Raw genomic sequence first — 22,483 nt, 5'->3', positions numbered from 1 at the left:
AAGTAGATTTGTTTATGACTACCAAGAAACACTCTGTGTGACCCTGATTTAGCCCACTGCAGTGAAAGGTGAAGAAAATATATTTTTTAATTGTAACTTCCTTTGCAATTTATAGGAATGCATACACACTCATGCATGAAGCGTGAAGAAAAAGGTGTTGTTCCCACGCACACTGATTTACCCCATATATATACTCTGAACCCCAAAATCAAGTGAGCTAAAATAGTTTTATTTACTTTTCTTACACAAAGCTGTTGAACTTGTAGAATTCACATAACATACAGTAACATAATTCTAACGATTTACAACATCCTATGTTTGATGTGGACTAATCCACACAGTATGTTGAAATAATAGGTAGATTGACATAATGTATGAAGTCTCAGAGGTCCATCAGTTGTCCCCTGTCTCGTTGGATGACGTCACACCCTCATCTGGTTCCCTTCAGGATAAGAGTAAAAGTCAAGATATCAATCAAAAACAACAACATACCAGCACATGGTCTAAGTGAGAAGCCAGCACATGGTCTGAGTGAGAAGCCAGCACATGGTCTAAGTGAGAAGCCAGCACATGGTCTGAGTGAGAAGCCAGCACATGGTCTGAGTGAGAAACCAGCACATGGTCTGAGTGAGAAGCCAGCACATGGTCTGAGTGAGAAGCCAGCAGATGGTCTGGGTGAGAAGCCAGCACATGGCATGGGTGAGAAGCCATCACATGGCCTGGGTGAGAAGCCAGCACATGGTCTGGGTGAGAAGCCATCACATGGCCTGGGTGAGAAGCCAGCACATGGTCTGAGTGAGAAGCCAGCACATGGTCTGAGTGAGAAACCAGCACATGGTCTGAGTGAGAAGCCAGCACATGGCCTGGGTGAGAAGCTAGCACATGGTCTGGGTGAGAAGCTAGCACATGGCCTGGGTGAGAAGCCAGCATCTCTTACCTTAGTTGAGCATGCTTCTTTTCTAACGGAAAGATCAAAAGAGAAGAAAAAAAATCTTGAATTGCTTGAAATGTTGTCCCTTGGCTTTGGCACCATGTAAAAACAGTTTAAAAAAATACTCTTACCCTTTTTCTACCCAATTTCATGATATCCAATTGCTAATTACAGTCTTGTCCCATCGCTGCAACTCCCCTACGAACTCGGGAGAGGCAAAGGTCAGGGGCCACGCCTCCTCCGAAACACAACCCAAGCCGCATTGCTTCTTGACACACTGCTCACTTAACCCAGAATCCAGCTACACCAATGTGTCGGAGGAAACACAGTCCAGCTGGCGGCCCGAAGTCAACTTGCAGGCGCCCGGCCCACCACAAGGAGTTGCTACAGCGCGATGAGACAACGAAACCTGTTCTGGGGGTTTAGATCTATGTCTATCTAATATATTTCATAGATCAATAAAAACAAAAAACGCTATTTAAATATGATATATTTTTTACACTATTATAATGTGTTCCCTCTGGTTTGTGTCACTGGTGTTTCCACCTTGAAAAATCACTGATTTACAAAGATATACAAGGACACTGAGCATTCTCTCCAGTGGCAAACTGTTATCATGGGGAGGGGGGGGGGGTCTATATTAAGCAACATTATTATCTTAATCACACCCTTTTAAGTATGTCATCAATTTGAAAGTTCCATTGATTCTGTGTGACACAGTTGGTAGAGTATGGTGCTTACAACACCAGGGTTGTGGGTTTGATTCCCAAGAGGGACCTGTATGAAAATATATGCATTGCACTATTGTGAGTGTTTGTTAAATGACAAACGAAATGTAAGATGACAATTAGGTGTTTCTAAATCAAAGGTGTTAGTCAATTTAGATGAAGGGAAATAACATTGTGAGCAAAGTGATTAATGATATCACTTTGGTAAAGAATTGTAAAGAATAAAGAAAATAATTGATGGCCATCTCAGAAAATCCTCATTTATCTAAAAATGTCTCATTGGTGTTATCATCATTGGCGTTACTACTCCTAAATATATATAGTCATTAAGTCCGGGATAGGGAGGGTTTGGCCTGTAGGGATATCCTTGTCTCATTGTGCACTAGCAACCCCTGTAGCGTTGCGTTGCGGTGCACGCTGACCAGGTCGCTAGGTGCACGGTGTTTCCTCTGACACATTGGTGCGGCTGGCTTCCGGGTGGTATGCACGCTGTGTTAAAGAAGCAGAGCTTGGGTTGGGTTGTGTTTTGGAGGACGCATGGCCTTTGACCTTTGTCTCTCCCGAGCCCGTACGGGAGTTGTAGTGATGAGACAAGACTAACAATTGGGGAGAAAAAGCGGGTAAAAAAAATATACTTTTTTTTTTTTTTTTTTATCATGTTTTTTTATAAACAACTGGAACTTACTTTTTCTGTGATTGAAACAACAGCAGATGCAGCAGGACATTGAGAGCATCCAACCAGCAGCTACAGCCATTAGGACATGCTGATAACCTGAGGAAACACACAGTCAACCAGCAGCTACAGTCCAACATGGAAATGACCCAGACACAACCCCTCTAAAGACCTGAGTCAGTCTCCAGTCTCCAGTCTCCCACCAGACAGGAACAAGCGTCTGTGCTGACAGCATGGAGCGTACCATTGTGTTGCAGTGTTGATAGATGCCCCCCCCTCCCACCTTTTGCTACAGTATATATGCAGTATATACAGTAATATCAAACTCCAAACAGCCTGCCTTGACTTGTATTATTGAGTTACTTTATTTGGACAGGGTCCAATGTACAGCAACAAAAAAGGTCTCAGTATTCTGAGAAGTGATGAGTTGCACAAGATTGAGCTCATTTCCATCAGCAGCCTCACTTCCTCTGAAACACTAGCCTGGCCTGGCACCATAAACTAGCCTGGCCTGGCACCATAAACTAGCCTGGCCTGGCACCATAAACTAGCCTGGCCTGGCACCATAAAGTTGTTCTGTAACCTGTAGTACATGATGGTATCAGGGGATTTAATTACTTGCACAAACTGGCCTTTGTCCGCTCCAGACCCAGATCCTGCTCCAGATGTCATCGCCCCAGACTGCAGTCCAGACCCTGTCCGTGCCACAGCTGACTTCTGGGGATCCCAGCAGTAGGTTCCCCTTCTCACAGCTCAACCGGCATGTAGAGTTGACAGTAAAGTTGACAGCAGAGCAGTTCACAAACCCATCAGGTAGACATAAGGGGTCACATCCCTTAGCTTTAGGGGCAAAGAAAGGTTTCAGCACAACAGTGGGGTACAGTAGGGACCTGTCATAATGCCTGATGTGTAAATGAAGTACCACTCAGGAAATTGAGGAAGCAGATGTTGTAGCCATAGCGACCCTCATTAGAAAAGGTCATAGGTTAAAGGAGAGGTGTGACATGGTGTGAACAGCAGCATTAGCAGCACCAGATTCCCCCTCACCTGTTTGGCAAACGTGTCCCTCAAACCCAGGTTCACACACACAGGTAAAATTGTTGATGGTCTCCAAACATCTCCCTTGTCCCATGCATGATGTTTGGTTGCATTGGTCTGTGATATAAATATACATCATGTAATATATGTCACAATCTCAACACAGCTTTCATCAAACTATTTACTGGTGGCCTTTAAAAGAAAAACTAAAAAAACAATGGTTGAGTCCCTCACCTCTGTAGCATAGCGAGTATTTGAGATTTGAGCACATATCATCGTTCCACTTCCCGTTATTCTCGCTGTTCCCTTTGTTGACGTACATCTCAACACACTCCTCACCCAGTTTGTTATTGGGTTCGTTGGGTGCCCAGGAAGAATTCCCAACCCACGTTCCGTTGGTTCCGACCCATGTCCAGTTTCCATTGATCTTCTTGATTCCGATCCAGTAATACGGAGACCCAGTTCTATCAGGCAAGATGGTGAGGAGGTAATTATTCTCTTCCTGGTTTTGGATGACTACCATGTCTGTGTGGTTGTTAATCCAACACCACTCTCTTGCCATGGTCCAGTTCATGGTATTTGTGGAGGCATGATATGTCCAGCCCGTGGCATGTCCTCCACACATACCTAGGACTACGATAAGCATCCACATCATTGTTACTACCTGTGGCTGTCTGAAGAAGGGTCCATGGACTGCCTGTGTTTGTCCATAAACAGTAAGAATTACACACTGGGGTTATCGAGACATAATTCTATCTACAATACAACAGTGAATGATAAGGACGGCCAATTATAAGAGAGACCAAAGGAGAGCTCCCATCTCATACTTACCATGTGTCGGTCTCCTTCTCTGGCACTCAGAATGTGGTGTTGGGCTAACCTGGGTTTGGAATGGAGCTCAGTTTGGCTTTCAGAACAATTTGACAAAGCCTCCTATATGGATTCCAATCTGCATTCAATGTATCACATGGAGTCATTTTACCATTGATTCCCAAATTAACGTAGAATACCCGGATGCTTGATCATTCACTAAATGTTTATTCTACATTACAGTGAATGGGGTATGATTCATGACTGACTGAATAATGACTGTTAGTAACAGTAAAACATTCTGGGAAGTGCAAGTTTTACTTGCCCCAGTTTCAGGAAATGAAAGATGAGATCTGTTTCTGTCCCCTCACGAGGCTGACAGAGAGGTTAGCTAAAGATGAGATCTGTTTCTGTCCCCTCATGAGGCTGACAGAGAGGTTAGCTAAAGATGAGATCTGTTTCTGTCCCCTCACGAGGCTGACAGAGAGGTTAGCTAAAGATGAGATCTGTTTCTGTCCCCTCACGAGGCTGACAGAGAGGTTAGCCAAAGATGAGATCTGTTTCTGTCCCCTCACGAGGCTGACAGAGAGGTTAGCTAAAGATGAGATCTGTTTCTGTCCCCTCACGAGGCTGACAGAGAGGTTAGCCAAAGATGAGATCTGTTTCTGTCCCCTCACGAGGCTGACAGAGAGGTTAGCCAAAGATGAGATCTGTTTCTGTCCCCTCACGAGGCTGACAGAGAGGTTAGCTAAAGATGAGATCTGTTTCTGTCCCCTCACGAGGCTGACAGAGAGGTTAGCCAAAGATGAGATCTGTTTCTGTCCCCTCACGAGGCTGACAGAGAGGTTAGCTAAAGATGAGATCTGTTTCTGTCCCCTCACGAGGCTGACAGAGAGGTTAGCCAAAGATGAGATCTGTTTCTGTCCCCTCACGAGGCTGACAGAGAGGTTAGCTAAAGATGAGATCTGTTTCAAAACAAAACATTTCTTGCACTATAACGGTGACAAATGGTGCCCACAAACTGTTACGGCCTATATAAAATTGTCCCAACTGCAGTCCCAAAATCTTACCACTGCTACACCTGGCTACCAGTGAACATTGTCTGGCAGCGAAACAGTTTATTCAGCCTCATTTACTGCTTTTTAAAGAAACAGCTTTTATGGCTGACTTGCTTAAACAAATGTGGTTTCTAATGACAATTGAGATGTACAAACTATGTCATAAGGGAACGACAAGTGGATGAGGCAATCTCTTTAAGACATTAATGAGCGAGCTAGGACGGAAGTAGTCAATATAGCTATTTGTTTAGCACTTTCGAAATGTACAACGACACAATTCAGAACATGGGCCATTCTTAAAGTAGTCTCCATGTACACCAAGTCAGAACCGTAGGATAAATAAAGGTGTATATAAGCAGACTGTAACAGATTTCCTCCTCTTCATCTGAGGAGGAGTAGCAAGGATCGGACCAAAACTCAGCGTGGTAAGTGTCCATATTGATTTATTCAAAAACACAACTGAACACTGGAACAAAATAATAAACATGCATCAACGAAACAGTCCCGTGTGGCGACAAACACTGACACGGAGGACAAACACCCACGAAAACACAGGTGGAAAAAGGCTACCTAAGTATGATTCTCAATCAGAGACAACTAACGACACCTGCCTCTGATTGAGAACCATACTAGGCCGAACACAGAAACCAAACATAGAAAAACAAACATAGACTGCCCACCCCAACTCATGCCCTGACCATATAAACAAAGACAAAAGAAAGGAACTAAGGTCAGAACGTGACACAGACAATGAAAGCTCTTACAATATTCAATGTTTTCATTTCTCTAAAACAGGTTATAGGCTACATGGTCACCACCAAGTCAGAACAGCAAATATAGGGGTAAATAAATTATTAGGGTGAGACACATGGGCTACACATGGGCTACTTTCTTAGCTACCGTATACATATCTCCCTGGCATATTACATCATTTATGCAGCAGCATACAACACCTTTTTGGACTCACCTTGTTGTGCTGTGTTCACTTCAACAGGAAGGTGACGCAGCGGTCCTTCAGGGGCAAATTTTGTCATCAAAGTCTGGCATTCTCTGGATTTATGTTGCTTTCAAAACAACTGGGAACTTGGGGGGTGGGGGGGGGGGGGACAAGGTCGAGATATGATGACGTCGTAGCTCTATAAAGAGGCCGGATTTACAATTCCGAGACGGATGACAGTTCAAAACTTATTTTCCCTTTCCCGGTTGGAGCTCGTTTATTCCCGACTTCCCAAGTTGTCTTGAACTCACTGAAGTCAAAGTTTTCGCAGTTCTGAGTTAACAGTTGTTTTGAGCGCAAGCACAAATCATGCTTCGTTGACAGCATGGACAATGTTGAATGTTTATGATTTTAAACTTGGAAAAGAGCCTCTTCATCCTAGACTCCAATGAATAGCAGGCTAGTGATGGCTTTGCAATGCTTGCAGTTAGCCACTGTCAGTCATTCCGTTCAAACCATTCATTGTTAAATTTGCGATTTCCAACTTGTTGTGTAATGTCCAATGGCCGATGAGCACCGATACGTTTTATCTATAATGTCTCTTCATTATTTCTCTTCATATGACAAAGATTAAAAATGATTTGCTAGTTGATTGTCAACTTGATTCATGATGATAACTGCTAACTTGCTAGCTAAGATTTTGAAAGTATAATGTTGACAAGATCAGTCCAATCAAAGCTGCCTGTAGATATAACGTGATTTGACGTCATTTTATCTGTCGCCATTGAATGGGCACTTCTAATGTAACTCTATGGCAGCACCCAAAGGGCAACATTTTTCTAGCTCTACCCTTAGACTTGGCGGTGACATAGTGTCTCCATGAGTGACAGAACACAGAGCCAATCATGGAACAACACTCCATATTTTCTGCTGGTTTGCCCCACCACCACCACCACAGAAAGCATTGCGCTAGGCTGAAACACCTGCATTTTGAAGCTGCTTTGGCCACCATGTTTGTATGCAGCTTTATTAACTCAATGATATACATTATTTTTTACATTGTTTGCAAACTTATATGTGACACCTATTAATGCCAAAATAACATGCAAAACATGCAAACCCTGGTTTTTTTGTTCCTAAAAACTTGCCCCGAATGACGGATCACCACATGCTGACAGAGAGGTTAGCAAAAGTTCAGGGAGGAACACAATGGTCCTGGTCTCCACTGAAGTGGGGTTTCACAGTGGGGGATATGACCCCATCAAATACCTGCTGTCTAAAGTGGTCTGCAATAAAGTGGGGATTCACAGTGGCAGATATGACCCCCATCAAATACCTGCAGTCTAAAGTGGTCTGCAATAAAGTGGGGTTTCACAGTGGCAGATATGACCCCCATCAAATACCTGCTGTCTAAAGTGGTCTGCAATAAAGTCGGGTTTCACAGTGGCAGATATGACCCCATCAAATACCTGCTGTCTAAAGTGGTCTGCAATAAAGTGGGGATTCACAGTGGCAGATAGGACCCCATCAAATACCTGCTGTCTAAAGTGGTCTGCAATAAAGTGGGGATTCACAGTGGCAGATAGGACCCCATCAAATACCTGCTGTCTAAAGTGGTCTGCAATAAAGTGGGGATTCACAGTGGCAGATATGACCCCATCAAATACCTGCTGTCTAAAGTGGTCTGCAATAAAGTGGGGATTCACAGTGGCAGATATGACCCCCATCAAATACCTGCTGTCTAAAGTGGTTTGCAATAAAGTGGGGATTCACAGTGGCAGATATGACCCCATCAAATACCTGCTGTCTAAAGTGGTCTGCAATAAAGTGGGGATTCACAGTGGCAGATATGACCCCATCAAATACCTGCTGTCTAAAGTGGTCTGCAATAAAGTGGGGATTCACAGTGGCAGATATGACCCCATCAAATACCTGCTGTCTAAAGTGGTCTGCAATAAAGTGGGGATTCACAGTGGCAGATATGACCCCATCAAATACCTGCTGTCTAAAGTGGTCTGCAATAAAGTGAGGATTCACAGTGGCAGATATGACCCCCATCAAATACCTGCTGTCTAAAGTGGTCTGCAATAAAGTGGGGATTCACAGTGGCAGATATGACCCCATCAAATACCTGCTGTCTAAAGTGGTCTGCAATAAAGTTTTTTATTTAAAAAAAAATATACTGTATATATATAAGGGACTGAGGTCATGAGGTCATGGTAACGCATTTGGAAATGACCCAGACACAACCCCTCTAAAGACCCGAGTCAGTCTCCCACCAGACAGGAACAAGCGTCTGTGCTGACAGCATGGAGCGTACCATTGTGTTGCAGTGTTGATAGGTGACCCCCTCCCTCTCGTATCCACAAAGTATCTCAGAGCAGGAGTGCTGATCTAGTATCAGGTCCCACCGGTCCATCTTAGTCATTGTTTAAAAGTTAAACTGATTCTAGATCAGCACTTCTACTCTGAGATGCTTTGTGAATACATCCAGACTGCATCACATCCGGACGTGATTGGGAGTCCTGTAGGGCGGCGCACAATTGGCCCAGTGTCGTCCAGGTTTGGCGCGGGGTAGGCCGTCATCGTAAATAAGAATTTGTTCATAGCTGACATGCCTGGTTAAATAAAGAATGTAAATCAAGAAAATGATGTACTTTTTACTCCTTACATTTTCCCTGGCACACAAAAGTACTCGTTACATTTTGAATGCTTAGCAGGACAGGATAATGGTCCAATTCACACACTTATCAAGAGAACATCCCTGGTCATCCCTATTGACACTGATCTGGTGGATTCACTAAACAGAGAACATCCCTGGTCGTCCCTACTGCCTCTGATCTGGTGGACTCACTAAGCACATACTTCCTTTGTAAAGGATGTGTGAGTGTTGGATTGGGCCCCTGGTTATCTGTAAAGGATGTCTGAGTGTTGGATTGGGCCCCTGGCTATCTGTAAAGGATGTCTGAGTGTTGGATTGGGCCCCTGGCTATCTGTAAAGGATGTCTGAGTGTTGGATTGGGCCCCTGGCTATCTGTAAAGGATGTCTGAGTGTTGGATTGGGCCCCTGGCTATCTGTAAAGGATGTCTGAGTGTTGGATTGGGCCCCTGGCTATCTGTAAAGGATGTCTGAGTGTTGGATTGGGCCCCTGGCTATCTGTAAAGGATGTCTGAGTGTTGGATTGGGCCCCTGGCTATCTGTAAAGGATGTCTGAGTGTTGGATTGGGCCCCTGGCTATCTGTAAAGGATGTCTGAGTGTTGGATTGGGCCCCTGGCTATCTGTAAAGGATGTCTGAGTGTTGGATTGGGCCCCTGGCTATCTGTAAATAAGAAAATGTGTTTGTCTGCTTTGCTTAATTTAATGAATTTGAAATCATTTATATTTGTACTTTTACTTTAGATTTTACTTGTATTTTAGTATATTTTAGCAATTACATGTATTTTTAATACTTAAATATATTTCAAACCAAATACTGTTAGACTTTTACAAGTATTTTACTCAGTGACTTTCACTTTTACTTGAGTCATTTCCTATTAAGTAAGGTATGTTTATTTTTACTCAAGTATGAAGAAAACTTGTTCCACCACTGGTGAGAAGACCGTTAGACCCAATGATGTGTTTCTACATATGAGCTTAGCCAGCCACTATTGCCATGACATCTCCTATGAGTTTATCAGGGATTTCTATAGGAGAAGCAGTGTCTGCCTATCTTCATCATGTGCTCTGTGTGGTTATAGCTTTGACTGTATGCTGAAGGTGAATTCAGAGCCATTTAGTGGCTAGTTACACTACAAACATCATTTTATCAGGTTTCTGTGAAGCAATTGTAATGACAGTCTGATGCAAAATACCAAAGAGTTTCCTGATTTGTAAGGGGTAGTCTGTGTTAATTTGATTGTTTATTAGAAACACATATTGAGATCATTCTGATGAGATTTTGCCAGTGGTTGAAAGGGGATTTGGGCTTCCTGTGAAAATGTCAGACGTTGCTAAAGTAACCAAGGGGGGTGGGGCTTAGCGAAGCCCTCTTGGATCCTTTCGTACCACTCTACCTATTCTTATTCTACTGGTGTATTTGAAGTAATGTTGCTCTCTGTTGGTACATTTGAACTCAGATAGCCACGGACTATTTATTTACAGCTATTATAAAAAGCATTGGACAGAAAATAATGGAAAAAATAAGAACATTATTGACAATGTTTGAAACATTTATTATATTTAAAAAGACACTTTTTCAACATCAAATTGAATTCTGTAACACACAGACTGTGGTTTCAAAATAAATATATCTTAAATACTGAAAGGCATTGATTTCACAGTTTTGTAAAATCATAAAATTATATTAATTATACGGTGGAATATTATATACAACTTTCTGTAGTTTGTATAAAATAGCTGTCAAAATCAGTATCATAAGAAATGTGTCCACTTGTGGTCATATACCAGCCAGTGGTGAACAATTTGTTCAATACAAAACTCCCTTAGGGAGAAAAAATACATTTTCTGTAGGACCATCATGAGAACAGATGATTCTGTATACTCAACGTAGCACCTCTCTCCCAGTCAGACGATTCAAGGCTATCTAATCTACTACATTACAATACTGAGGAACTGTGATCCAGGTGTGACCAGCAGATCTTCTTTGAAAACAGAGCCAGCCTGTTCCGACTGTTGTTCCTGCTGCTGTTCCTGCTGTTGTTCCTGCTGTTGTTCCTGCTGTTGTTCCTGCTGTTGTTCCTGCTGTTGTTCCTGCTGTTGTTCCGACTGTTGTTCCTGCTGTTATTCCTGCTGTTGTTCCTGCTGTTATTGTTGTTGGTCTCTATATCAGGCTGTCAATGCTGTTCCTGTAGGTCTGTAAAGGTTCCTCAATGTCTGAGGTGCTGTTCAGATCAAACTTGTTAGCTGGAAGGAAGCAATGAAGAGCATATTGATGAGAATTGTCAAGTAAGAAAAAGCCATTCTGAATCAAATCTGTGTTAAGAAACAGAGATATCTTAGAATTTCTTATAACTTTCTAATTCCTAGCCAATGACTGTGAGTGTAGAAGATAAGGGACTTCTTCTGTTTTTACCTTTCTGTCTGATTCGTTTGAGGAGCCATGCAGCCAGAGACAGGCCAGATAATGACACAGCGCCCCCTGCAACCAGTCCTAGGATAGTAGGGTTCAATGGAGGCTCAGGTGTGGCTGGAGGAAACAAGAAACAACAGAGGAAAACAGTCAAACAATCTGAATCAACTGATTGGTCACATCACTGAGCCCATTTATGTAGGATATGCATTCATGATGCATTCATAAAGCCTTTATAACCTCTACATAAACATACATTGTCCTGATGATCAGCAAAAATCCAAGTTGGTCGTCTCACAGAATTTCAATTTGGTTGTGTCTCACAGAATATTCAGTTTGATTGTGTCTCACAGAGAGAGTAACAGAGGTTATAACATACCTGTGCAGGTAGGTGTTTCAGCGCTCCACTCCCCTGACTGTGAACACTGCATGTTTGGGGCCCCCTGGTGATCGTAACCCTCATCACAGCTGAAGTTGCAGACAGAGCCCCAGGGATGTGAGGGGGCCTCACAGCTGACCTGACCCCCCAGAGGAACCACAGGAGAGGGGCACTGGACAGCTGAGAGAAGGACACAGTGGTTAGTATATTAAAATACCACAAAAGGTAACAAACAATTGTGGATGAAATAATGAAAATGATTGTCGTTGGAGAGCTCAAGTGTGTGGCAGACATCCATAAGGAGATAAGACCAATAGGTCAAATGGATGCCCGCATGACTGCAACTCACTTTGGATTAAAGCGTCTGCTAAAAGGTATATTAATATATATATGTTTGTCGTTCAAACATTCAAACCGGTGCGCCTGGCACCCACTACCATACCCCATTCAAAGGCACTTAAATATTTTGTCTTGCACATTAACCCTCTGAATGGCACACAGATACAATCCAATTGTCTTAAGGCTTAAAAATCCTTATTTAACCTGTCTCCTCCCCTTCGTCTACACTGATTGAAGTTGATTTAACAAGTGACATCAATAAGTGATCATAGCTTTCACCTGGATTCACCTGGTCAGTCTTTGTCGTGGAAAGAGCAGGTGTTCTAAAGATTTTGTACACTCGGGCTGAGTAAAACCTCTCACTTCACCACTTTCTCTCCATTTAAACTCAGTCTATACTGTTTTAGTATCGTGTGTAAATTGACTGAGTTTAAACAGAGAAGAATATTCGAAGTGAGAGGTTTTACTCAGCCCAAAATCTGTCGATAAAAATAAGCCCATGAAGTGTGGCATTTTAGTATGAAGGTCAATGAGATGGATTTGGTCAACAACAAAATGTCATTGTTAACTTGCTACGTGAGACTTATTTGATTGAATAGAAGTTTCGTAATGGTTATGTTCATGGCCTTGGTAGTTTGGGGCTCCCGAGTGGGGCAGCGGTCTAATGCACTGCATCTCATTGGAAGAGGCATCACTGCAGTCCCTGGTTTGTATCCAGGCTGCATCTCATCCGGCTGTAATTGGGAATCCCATTGGGCGGGACACAATTGGCCCAGCGTTGTCTGGGGTAGGCCGTCATTGTAAATAAGAAATTGTTCTTATCTGACTTGCCAAGTTAAATAAATACATGTTGTTTTACGAATGCACTGATATGAGTGGACGCACGTGGCATTTCAGCAACTTTTAATATTGGACATGTTTTTCCATTGTTAGAGTGGTCTTGTTAATTAAGAGTTTAAAAACTCTTGTCAATATAGACATTGGTTTAAATTGATTTAAAAACTCTTGTCAATATAGACAATGGTTAAAATCAGGTCTATTTTAAAGATGCAAAAAAGTTTGTCCTTACCTTCACAGTGTGGTATCTCCTCACTCCACTCAGCAGCTGATGTGCAGGTCAGCGTGATCGCCCCCTTGAGGAGATAACCCTCAGAGCAGCTAAAGTTACAGCTGCTTCCATAGGTGAAGTCTTCTCCACAGCTGATAGCGCCATCCTGTGGCTGCTGGAGGGTAGGGCAGCTTACAGCTGCAAGACAGAGTGGTGCAGTGGTCAGTCTGGGTCCAGAGACAATTCTACTGTCACACAATTACAAAACTCTATTTGCCCTCCTAGATATTTCTGAATGGAAAATGTCCTGTGTCATTCATATATTTATAGCAACTACAGTTGATGTAACATGTTATGGGGGCTACGTTTACAGATATCCAGAACCTGTACACACCAATACACTGCGACTGTGAGTCGTTCCACTGTCCCGAGGCTCCACACTGCAGGGTATCAGAGCTGGAGGCCAGCCTCTCATAGCCCTCCTCACAGGTAAAGGTACAGGTGGACAGGTAGCTGAAGGAGCCCAGGGGATGGGAGCAGGCCATGGAACCCTTCCCAGGTTCATACAGCTCACTGCATAAGACCACTGGGGAGGAGAGGGCAGATCGCAATACATGACTAAATGTTTCAATGCTGTCACAGACTCTATAATGGCAGAGATTCAGAGATGATTCCTCTATCTAGGCTTGGTTTCCTCTATTGTAATCACTCCTCTTTCACCCCAGCTGCCAAACTAACCCTGATTCAGATGACCATCCTACCCATGCTAAATTACGGAGATGTAATTTATTGATCGGCAGGTAAGGGTGCTCTTGAACGGCTAGATGTTCTTTACCATTCGGCCATCAGATTTGCCACCAATGCTCCTTATAGGACACATCACTGCACTCTATACTCCTTTGTAAACTGGTCATCTCTGTGTACCCGTCACAAGACACACTGGTTGATGCTTATTTATAAAACCATCTTAGGCCTCACTCCCCCCTATCTGAGAAATCTACTGCAGCCCTCATCCTCCACATACAACACCCGTTCTGCCAGTCACATTCTGTCAAAGGTCCCCAAAGCACACACATCCCTGAGTCGCTCGTCTTATCAGTTTGCTGCAGCTAGCGAGTGGAACGAGCTGCAACAAACACTCAAACTGAACAGTTTTATCCCAATCTCTTAATTCAAAGACTCAATCATGGACACTCTTACTGACAGTTGTGGCTGCTTTGTGTGATGTATTGTTGTCTCTACCTTCTTGCCCTTTGTGCTGTTGTCTGTGCCTAAGAGTGTTTGTACCCTGTTCTGTACTGCTACCATGTTGTGCTGCTGCCATGTTGTTGCTACCATGTTGTGCTGCTGCCATGTTGTGTTGCTACCATATTGTTATATTGTGTTGCTACTGTACCATGCTGTGTTGTCATATGTTGCTGCCTTGCTGTGTTGTTGTCTTAGGTCTCTCTTTACGTAGTGTTGTGGTGTCTCTCTTGTCGTGATGTGAAGATGCGTGTAATGTCCTATATTTTTATTGAATTGATTTGTTTTTTTAATCCCAGCCACGGTCCCCACAGGAGGCCTTTTGCCTTTTGGTAGCTCGTCATTTTAAATAAGAATTTGTTCTTAACTGACTTGCCAAGTTAAATAACGGTTAAATGCAATAAAATAAAATACATATATTTCTATGGTCTGTTGTTCACAGTCATCTCTGCCCTCTCATTGGCTAGAATGGTCCCACCTGTTCTCGCCATCTCCTGCCTGACTTCCATCTTTGAGGACATGTTTTTCCATTGTTAGAGTGGTCATATGTCTATCTTGTCAATAAATACATTGGTTTAAAAACTCTTGTCAATATAGACAATGGTTAAAATCAGGTCTATTTTAAAGATGCAAAAAAGTTTGTCCTTACCTTCACAGTGTGGTATCTCCTCACTCCACTCAGCAGCTGATGTGCAGGTCAGCGTGATCGCCCCCTTGAGGAGATAACCCTCAGAGCAGCTAAAGTTACAGCTGCTTCCATAGGTGAAGTCTTCTCCACAGCTGATAGCGCCATCCTGTGGCTGCTGGAGGGTAGGGCAGCTTACAGCTGCAAGACAGAGTGGTGCAGTGGTCAGTCTGGGTCCAGAGACAATTCTACTGTCATACAATTACAAAACTCTATTTGCCCTCCTAGATATTTCTGAATGGAAAATGTCCTGTGTCATTCATATATTTATAGCAACTACGTTTACAGATATCCAGAACCTATACACACCATTACACTGCGGCTGTGAGTCGTTCCACTGTCCCGAGGCTCCACACTGCAGGGTAGCAGAGCTGGAGGCCAGCCTCTCATAGCCCTCCTCACAGGTAAAGGTACAGGTGGACAGGTAGCTGAAGGAGCCCAGGGGATGGGAGCAGGCCATGGAACCCTTCCCAGGTTCATACAGCTCACTGCATAAGACCACTGGGGAGGAGAGGGCAGATCGTAATAACTGACTAAATGTTTCAATGCTGTCACAGACTCTATAATGGCACATATAGCTCCCCTCCTGACTCAGCCTCCAGTATGCAGTAGTTTATGTGTCGGGGGGCTAGGGTCAATCTGTTATATCTGGAGTAGTTCTCCTGTCTTATCCGGTGTCCTGTGTGAATTTTAGTATGCTCTCTCTAATTCTCTTTCTTTCTTTCTTTCTCAGAGGATCTGAGCCCTAGGACCATGCCTCAGGACTACCTGGCCTGATGACTCCTTGCTGTCCCCAGTCCAGCTGGCCGTGTTGCTGCTCCTGTTTCAACTGTTCCGCCTGCGTCTATGGAACCCTGACCTGTTCACCGGACGCGCTACCTGTCCCAGACCTGCTGTTTTCAACTTTCTAGAGACAGCAGGAGCGGTGGAGAAACTCTAAATGATCGGCTATGAAAAGCCAACTGTCATTTACTCCTGAGGTGCTGACCTGTTGAACCCTCGATAACCTCTGTAATTATTATTATTTGACCCTGTTGGTCATCTATGAACATTTGAACATCTTGGCCATGTTCTGTTATAATCTCCACCCAGCACAGCCAGACGAGGACTGGCCACCCCTCATAGCCTGGTTCCTCTCTAGGTTTCTTCCTAGGTTTTGGCCTTTCTAGGGAGTTTTTCCTAGCCACCGTGCTTCTACACCTGCATTGCTTGCTGTTTGGGGTTTATGGCTGGGTTTCTGTAAAGCACTTTGTGACATCAGCTGATGTAAGAAGTGCTTTATAAATACATTTGATTGATATACAGAGATGAGTCCTCAATCTGTTTCTATGGTCTGTTGTTCACACGCATATCTGCCCTCTCATTGGCTAGAATGGTCCCACCTGTTCTCGCCATCTCCTGCCTGACTTCCGTCTTTGAGGACATGTTTTTTAATTGTTAGAGTGGTCAGAAGTCTATCTTGTCAATAAATACATTGGTTTAAATTGATTTAAAAATTATTGTCAATGTAGACAATGGTTTAAATCAGGTCTAGTTTAAAGATGCAAAAAAGTTTGTCCTTACCTTCACAGTGTGGTATCTCCTCACTCCACTCAGCAGCTGATGTACAGGTCAGCGTGATCGCCCCCTTGAGGAGATAACCCTCAGAGCAGCTAAAGTTACAGCTGCTTCCATAGGTGAAGTCTTCTCCACAGCTGATAGCGCCATCCTGTGGCTGCTGGAGGGTAGGGCAGCTTACAGCTGCAAGACAGAGTGGTGCAGTGGTCAGTCTGGGTCCAGAGACAATTCTACTGTCACACAATTACAAAACTCTATTTGCCCTCCTAGATATTTCTGAATGGAAAATGTCCTGTGTCATTCATATATTTATAGCAACTACAGTTGATGTAACATGTTATGTGGGCTACGTTTACAGATATCCAGAACCTGTACACACCAATACACTGCGGCTGTGAGTCGTTCCACTGTCCCGAGGCACCACACTGCAGGGTAGCAGAGCTGGAGGCCAGCCTCTCATAGCCCTCCTCACAGGTAAAGGTACAGGTGGACAGGTAGCTGAAGGAGCCCAGGGGATGGGAGCAGGCCATGGAACCCTTCCCAGGTTCATACAGCTCACTGCATAAGACCACTGGGGAGGAGAGGGCAGATCGCAATAACTGACTAAATGTGCCACGATGAAGACATTCCTCAAGATACACAACAACTGAAATACAGGAGGTCTAAGCTGTCATACTGGTATAAAGACCGATAGCAAGACACTGAAGTAATTCAAAGAAAGTACAAATCAAAGGTTTATGACAAATTGTAGCTTATTTTATTCTCTTATTAGTCTGTCCAGAACACCTTATTTATAAGGTTTATAAGTATATACTTATAAAGTATATATACTTATAGGATATACTTACATTCACAGGTGGGAGGTTGTTCTGACCATGATTCTGAGGCTGTGCATCTCACAGGCCCGGAGCTGCTCAGCCGGTACCCCTCTTCACAGGAATACTGACACGTCGAGTCAAAGGAGAAATTCCCATTGGGGTGAGAGCAACTGACACTGGCTTTAGCAGGGACCGTGACCCCCTCCATCTTACATTCAACAACTGGCAACAAAGGAAAACAGGCAAAGAGGTACAATGAAGAGAACATTGAGTGTGATAACAGTTGGCTTCATACTGCCTGTATTAGATATTTGGACTATATCATCCTGGGCTTGCTTACCGTGTTCACACTGCTCTCCGTAGAAGCCCTCAGAGCATTTACAGCGGTGGCTGTTGATGGTCTCTACACACTCTCCATGGTAACATGAGTCGCTCTGACACGAGGCTGTGAAGCACAGAGCCGTCTTCTTCTTCATACAAGACTCGTCGTTCCACTTCCCTGTGTCCTTCTCTCTCTTGATGTACATCTCCACACAGTCCTCGTTGTTCCCCCCGTTGTTGGGTTCCCCGTCTGCCCAGTTCTCTGCCTCTTTAGTCAGGGTCTTATTGGTCCCCACCCAGGTCCACACGTCGTCCACCTTACGGATCCCTATCCAGTAATAGTTGGTCTGCCTGGGCAGGATGCTGTTAAGGTGGGAGATCTCTTCACGGTTCTGGATGGCCACCATGTCAGTGTAGTGCTCCGTGCACCACTTTCTAGCAGTGTCCCAGTTCATAGTTTTGTTGGAGTGATGGTAGGACCAGCCCTCTACTCTAGTGCACATGGTGACAACTGAGGAATGACAAAAAGGTCAATATTGACATACAGTACATGAATGACTTTACATGAGTGGGATTTTAGAAATGCATAGATCTATTGAAATGTGTTTCTTACTTGAGTACAGGAGGAAGAGGGTGATCCATGAGCTGAGGCTTCTGGTTTGCTGTGATGCAGAGCAGAAGTCCTGTGGAGACAACATCAAGCCATACCTTACAGACTGATAAATGCATTGGCTGTCTGAAATGTATATAAATGAACTGGTGCATCTTAATTTTAAGGCATAAACCAATTCTCTCAACAGTACTTACCATTGTAAGATTAAAATGTGATGCTCTTTTGCAGGTAAATCTCCAAAGGATATGTTTCTAGTCTGATCCAGTGGATGAAATGATACTGCTCTCTGGTACTCTGTGCATACATATATATATACCAACCCACACTTCAACAACGGCCAAAGACCGGAATTCATCGTTATGACACTGCCTGGGCGTGAATCAGCTACTCTGGAATTTCCAACTTGGAAACTTTCTCCCTCTCTCCCCCTCCCTCTTTTAGATATCTGGACTCTATCCTATTGTGTCGGTCAGACAGATAAGAACGTCTCTGAGTAGGTGCCAGAGCCCAGAGCCCAAAGCCCAAAGCCCGGCTGCAACAGGAAACAGAGATTGAGGAAGCAGTCATTAACAACAGCCTCTGCCCTGGGCAGAGACTCACAGATACTGAGCTGGTGTTGAAATGTTTCTTTCACTCCTTTGAAATGTCTGGCTAACACCACATCAAGCATTTGTTGTCATGAATAATGGGGTGCATAATCTATTAACTAGTCATAATATTGTAAGCTAACAGTTGACAAATGTACTATGTCAAGTCAACCTCTATTTCAAGTGCATTTCATTGAATTAGGTGTTGTTATAACAGTGTAGAATTTGACTAACCCACTACTGTGTTTCTGCATTTTTATTAAAGGATATGCACAGCTTGAGAGGATACAGGGAGAAAGACAGGTTGTCATGATGATACAGGCAGACAGACAGGTTGTCATGAGGATACAGGAAGACAGACAGGTTGTCAAGAGGATACAGGGAGACAGACAAGTTGTCATGAGGATACAGGGAGACAGACAGGTTGTCATGAGGATACAGGGAGACAGACAGGTTGTCATGAGGATACAGGGAGACAGACAGGTTGTCATGAAGATACAGGGAGACAGACAGGTTGTCATGAGAATACAGGGAGACAGACAAGTTGTCATGAGGATACTGGGAGACAGACAAGTTGTCATGAGGAGGGCCTCCCGGGTGTCGCAGGGATAGGAAGGGTTTGGCCGGTAGGGACATCCTTGCCTCATCGTGCACCAGCGACTCCTGTGGCGGGCCGGGCGCAGTGCGCACATTGGTGCGGCTGGCTGCCGAGTTTGAGGCGCTCTGTGTTAAGAAGCAATGCGGCTTGGTTGGGTTGTGTTTCGAGGACGCATTGCTTTCGACCTTCGTCTCTCCTGAGCCCGTACGGGAGTTGTAGCGATAAGACAAGATAGTAATTACTAACAATTGGATACCACGAAATTGGGGAGAAAAAGGGGGGTAAAATAAATAAAAAATAAAGTTGTCATGAGGATCCAGGGAGACTGTTACATTCTGACCTTTATTTCCTTTGTTTTGTATTTATTTAGTATGGTCAGGGCGTGAGTTGGGTGGGCAGTCTATGTTTGATTTTCTATGATTTGGGTATTTCTATGTTTCGGCCTAGTATGGTTCTCAATCAGAGGCAGGTGTCATTAGTTGTCTGGGTTGCACTGTTTGTTTGTGGGTGATTGTCTATGTTAGTGGCTTGTGTTCAGCACAGGTCTCATTTTGTAGCTTCACGGTCATTGGTTTATTGTTTTTGTATTCGTGTCATTTGGTGTAGCACTTGTGTTTTATTATCCGGTCTATTTTGATCCAGGATAATAAACTGTTTGAATCACTGAAACCTGCTCTCTGCCCTGATTCCACCCACCTTGATAAAACGTGACAGAGACAGACAAGTTGTCTGTCTGTGTGATGGGAAACAACACTATAGGCGCCCGTTGGCTGCCTGCACTGACTACCATGGCTCACATCCTTCCTGACTGGACTCACTTACACTCTGAACATCATCCACAGCAGAACTCTTTTGTTGACCCCTAGAAATTCCCCCATTCCTGAGGTCCAAACATAAATACTGCCGGTGAGGAAACAGAGATTTCAAGATGGCGTCTGATAAAGGTTTGATATCCCTAATGGATTCTAATTAGTATGACTCAGTTATGAGCAATAACAGGAGGATAAATAATCACTTTCCAACAGTTTATCATATGTTTGAGTATAAATCCACTTAATAATGTAATCATACACAGTGTTGCTTGGTAACTTCAGTGACATTTTTAGTAGTCATAACGGTTATTTTAAAGGTTGGTGTACACTGTAAATGCAGAGGAAAAGGGCAGGATGTTGATATCTTCAAAGCTATTTAATTTAGAAGCCCTGTAGATGTTTAACCAGAAAAGGGAGATGTGGAAGCATGGACTTAACCATACCAAAAAATCTATGTTATGCTGCAAATATGGTTGTTATTATGAAATAAGAATGAGGGTTTGCTCTCAGGCTAGAATGAATAACGGTTGGTGAAAGAAATGAGGGTTAGCTGTCAGGCTGGGATGAAAGACGGCCGGTGCCTGTAGAGTTCAAAATGGTCGCACTCAAAATCATGAAGAGGAATTACCTAAGGAGGCAGAGATGGAAAAATTGTGATTCACATTTTTTTTAAAGGAGGTGTTTTTCTGTACATTTTTTAAAACATTTTTTCCCCCCTTCACATTTTCAAACAGTTCATTTATATTTTCCAACGGGGCTATACATTTGCGCAAGTTTTATTCCCTCGCCTGAGAAACTTTGTTTCACTGCAAAAAAATAAAATTAAACCATCTAGTGTTCCGCTAAATAACAACACAATGTCAAATACAGGTAGCCTAGTCAAATAATGAACATCCAATCACATTAACTGTTACTCTCTCAATGATTATTACTTTGGTTAGAGAGTCATTACTTTGTTTAGAGAGTCATTACTTTGTTTAGAGAGTCATTACTTTGTACTTTGGTTAGAGAGTCATTACTTTGGTTAGAGAGTCATTACTTTGGTTAGAGAGTCATTACTTTGCTTAGAGAGTCATTACTTTGGTTAGAGAGTCATTACTTTGGTTAGAGAGTCATTACATTGTTTAGAGAGTCATTACTTTGGTTAGAGAGTCATTACTTTGGCTAGAGAGTCATTACTTTGGTTAGAGAGTCATTACTTTGGTTAGAGAGTCATTACATTGTTTAGAGAGTCATTACTTTGTTTAGAGAGTCATTACTTTGGTTAGAGAGTCATTACATTGTTTAGAGAGTCATTACTTTGGTTAGAGAGTCATTACTTTGGTTAGAGAGTCATTACTTTGGTTAGAGAGTCATTACTTTGGTTAGAGAGTCATTACTTTGCTTAGAGAGTCATTACTTTGGTTAGAGAGTCATTACATTGGTTAGAGAGTCATTACATTGTTTAGAGAGTCATTACTTTGGTTAGAGAGTCATTACTTTGGTTAGAGAGTCATTACATTGGTTAGAGAGTCATTACATTGTTTAGAGAGTCATTACATTGTTTAGAGAGTCATTACTTTGGTTAGAGAGTCATTACTTTGGTTAGAGAGTCATTACATTGGTTAGAGAGTCATTACATTGTTTAGAGAGTCATTACTTTGGTTAGAGAGTCATTACATTGTTTAGAGAGTCATTACATTGTTTAGAGAGTCATTACATTGTTTAGAGAGTCATTACATTGTTTAGAGAGTCATTACATTGTTTAGAGAGTCATTACTTTGGTTAGAGAGTCATTACTTTGTTTAGAGAGTCATTACTTGACACAATCGGAGGTCCAGAGGGAAACTCCGGACATGTGTTTCAATACCCATACCAACATACTGTATTCTACATAATGAGTATATACTACATACTATTGTGTAGTCAGTGTAGTCAGCTCAGCTATCCCCATTGAGACCGTGTCTGTGCCTCGACCTAGGTTGGGCAAAACTAAAAATGTTAGTGTTCGCCTTAGCAATCTCACTAGGATAAAGACCTCCTCCATTCCTGCCATTATTGAAAGAGATCGTGATACCTCACATCTCAAAATAGGGCTACTTAATGTTAGATCCCTCACTTCAAAGGCAGTTATAGTCAATGAACTAATCACAGATCATAATCTTGATGTGATTGGCCTGAATGAAACATGGCTTAAGCCTGATGAATTTACTGTGTTAAATGAGGCCTCACCTCCTGGTTACACTAGTGACCATAT

At 43.1% G+C, this 22,483-nt stretch overlaps 2 protein-coding genes across 3 annotated transcripts; both read right to left on the bottom strand.

Moving 5' to 3' along the window:
- Positions 1–208: 208 nt before the first annotated feature.
- LOC109883437 (L-selectin) lies at positions 209–4,473 on the bottom strand. Its single transcript, XM_020475476.2, has 7 exons — positions 4,202–4,473; positions 3,605–4,067; positions 3,380–3,487; positions 2,951–3,172; positions 2,345–2,431; positions 938–959; positions 209–442 (listed from the first exon to the last, which is right to left on the bottom strand). The coding sequence occupies exons 1-7, from the start codon at positions 4,202–4,204 to the stop codon at positions 394–396; spliced, it is 954 nt and encodes a 317-aa protein (XP_020331065.1). The 5' UTR covers positions 4,205–4,473; the 3' UTR covers positions 209–393.
- Positions 4,474–10,367: 5,894 nt separating this feature from the next.
- Positions 10,368–18,574, bottom strand: sele (selectin E). 2 transcript variants are annotated; one of them, XM_031785453.1, is made up of 13 exons: positions 18,445–18,574; positions 18,251–18,320; positions 17,657–18,148; positions 17,347–17,538; positions 16,878–17,069; positions 16,505–16,681; positions 15,251–15,442; positions 14,906–15,082; positions 13,406–13,597; positions 13,033–13,209; positions 11,625–11,804; positions 11,249–11,362; positions 10,368–11,079 (listed from the first exon to the last, which is right to left on the bottom strand). In XM_031785453.1, the coding sequence occupies exons 1-13, from the start codon at positions 18,445–18,447 to the stop codon at positions 10,997–10,999; spliced, it is 2,241 nt and encodes a 746-aa protein (XP_031641313.1). In that variant the 5' UTR covers positions 18,448–18,574; the 3' UTR covers positions 10,368–10,996. The 2 variants fall into 2 exon arrangements, with proteins under 2 accessions (XP_031641313.1, XP_031641314.1); XM_031785454.1 differs by lacking the exons at positions 15,251–15,442; positions 16,505–16,681.
- Positions 18,575–22,483: the final 3,909 nt, after the last annotated feature.

The sequence above is a fragment of the Oncorhynchus kisutch genome, linkage group LG13, assembly GCF_002021735.2.
Source record: "Oncorhynchus kisutch isolate 150728-3 linkage group LG13, Okis_V2, whole genome shotgun sequence".
Classification (NCBI taxonomy): domain Eukaryota; kingdom Metazoa; phylum Chordata; class Actinopteri; order Salmoniformes; family Salmonidae; genus Oncorhynchus; species Oncorhynchus kisutch.
The sequence above is the reverse complement of the archived record's forward strand: the minus strand, read 5'-3'. Positions and strand labels throughout refer to the sequence as shown.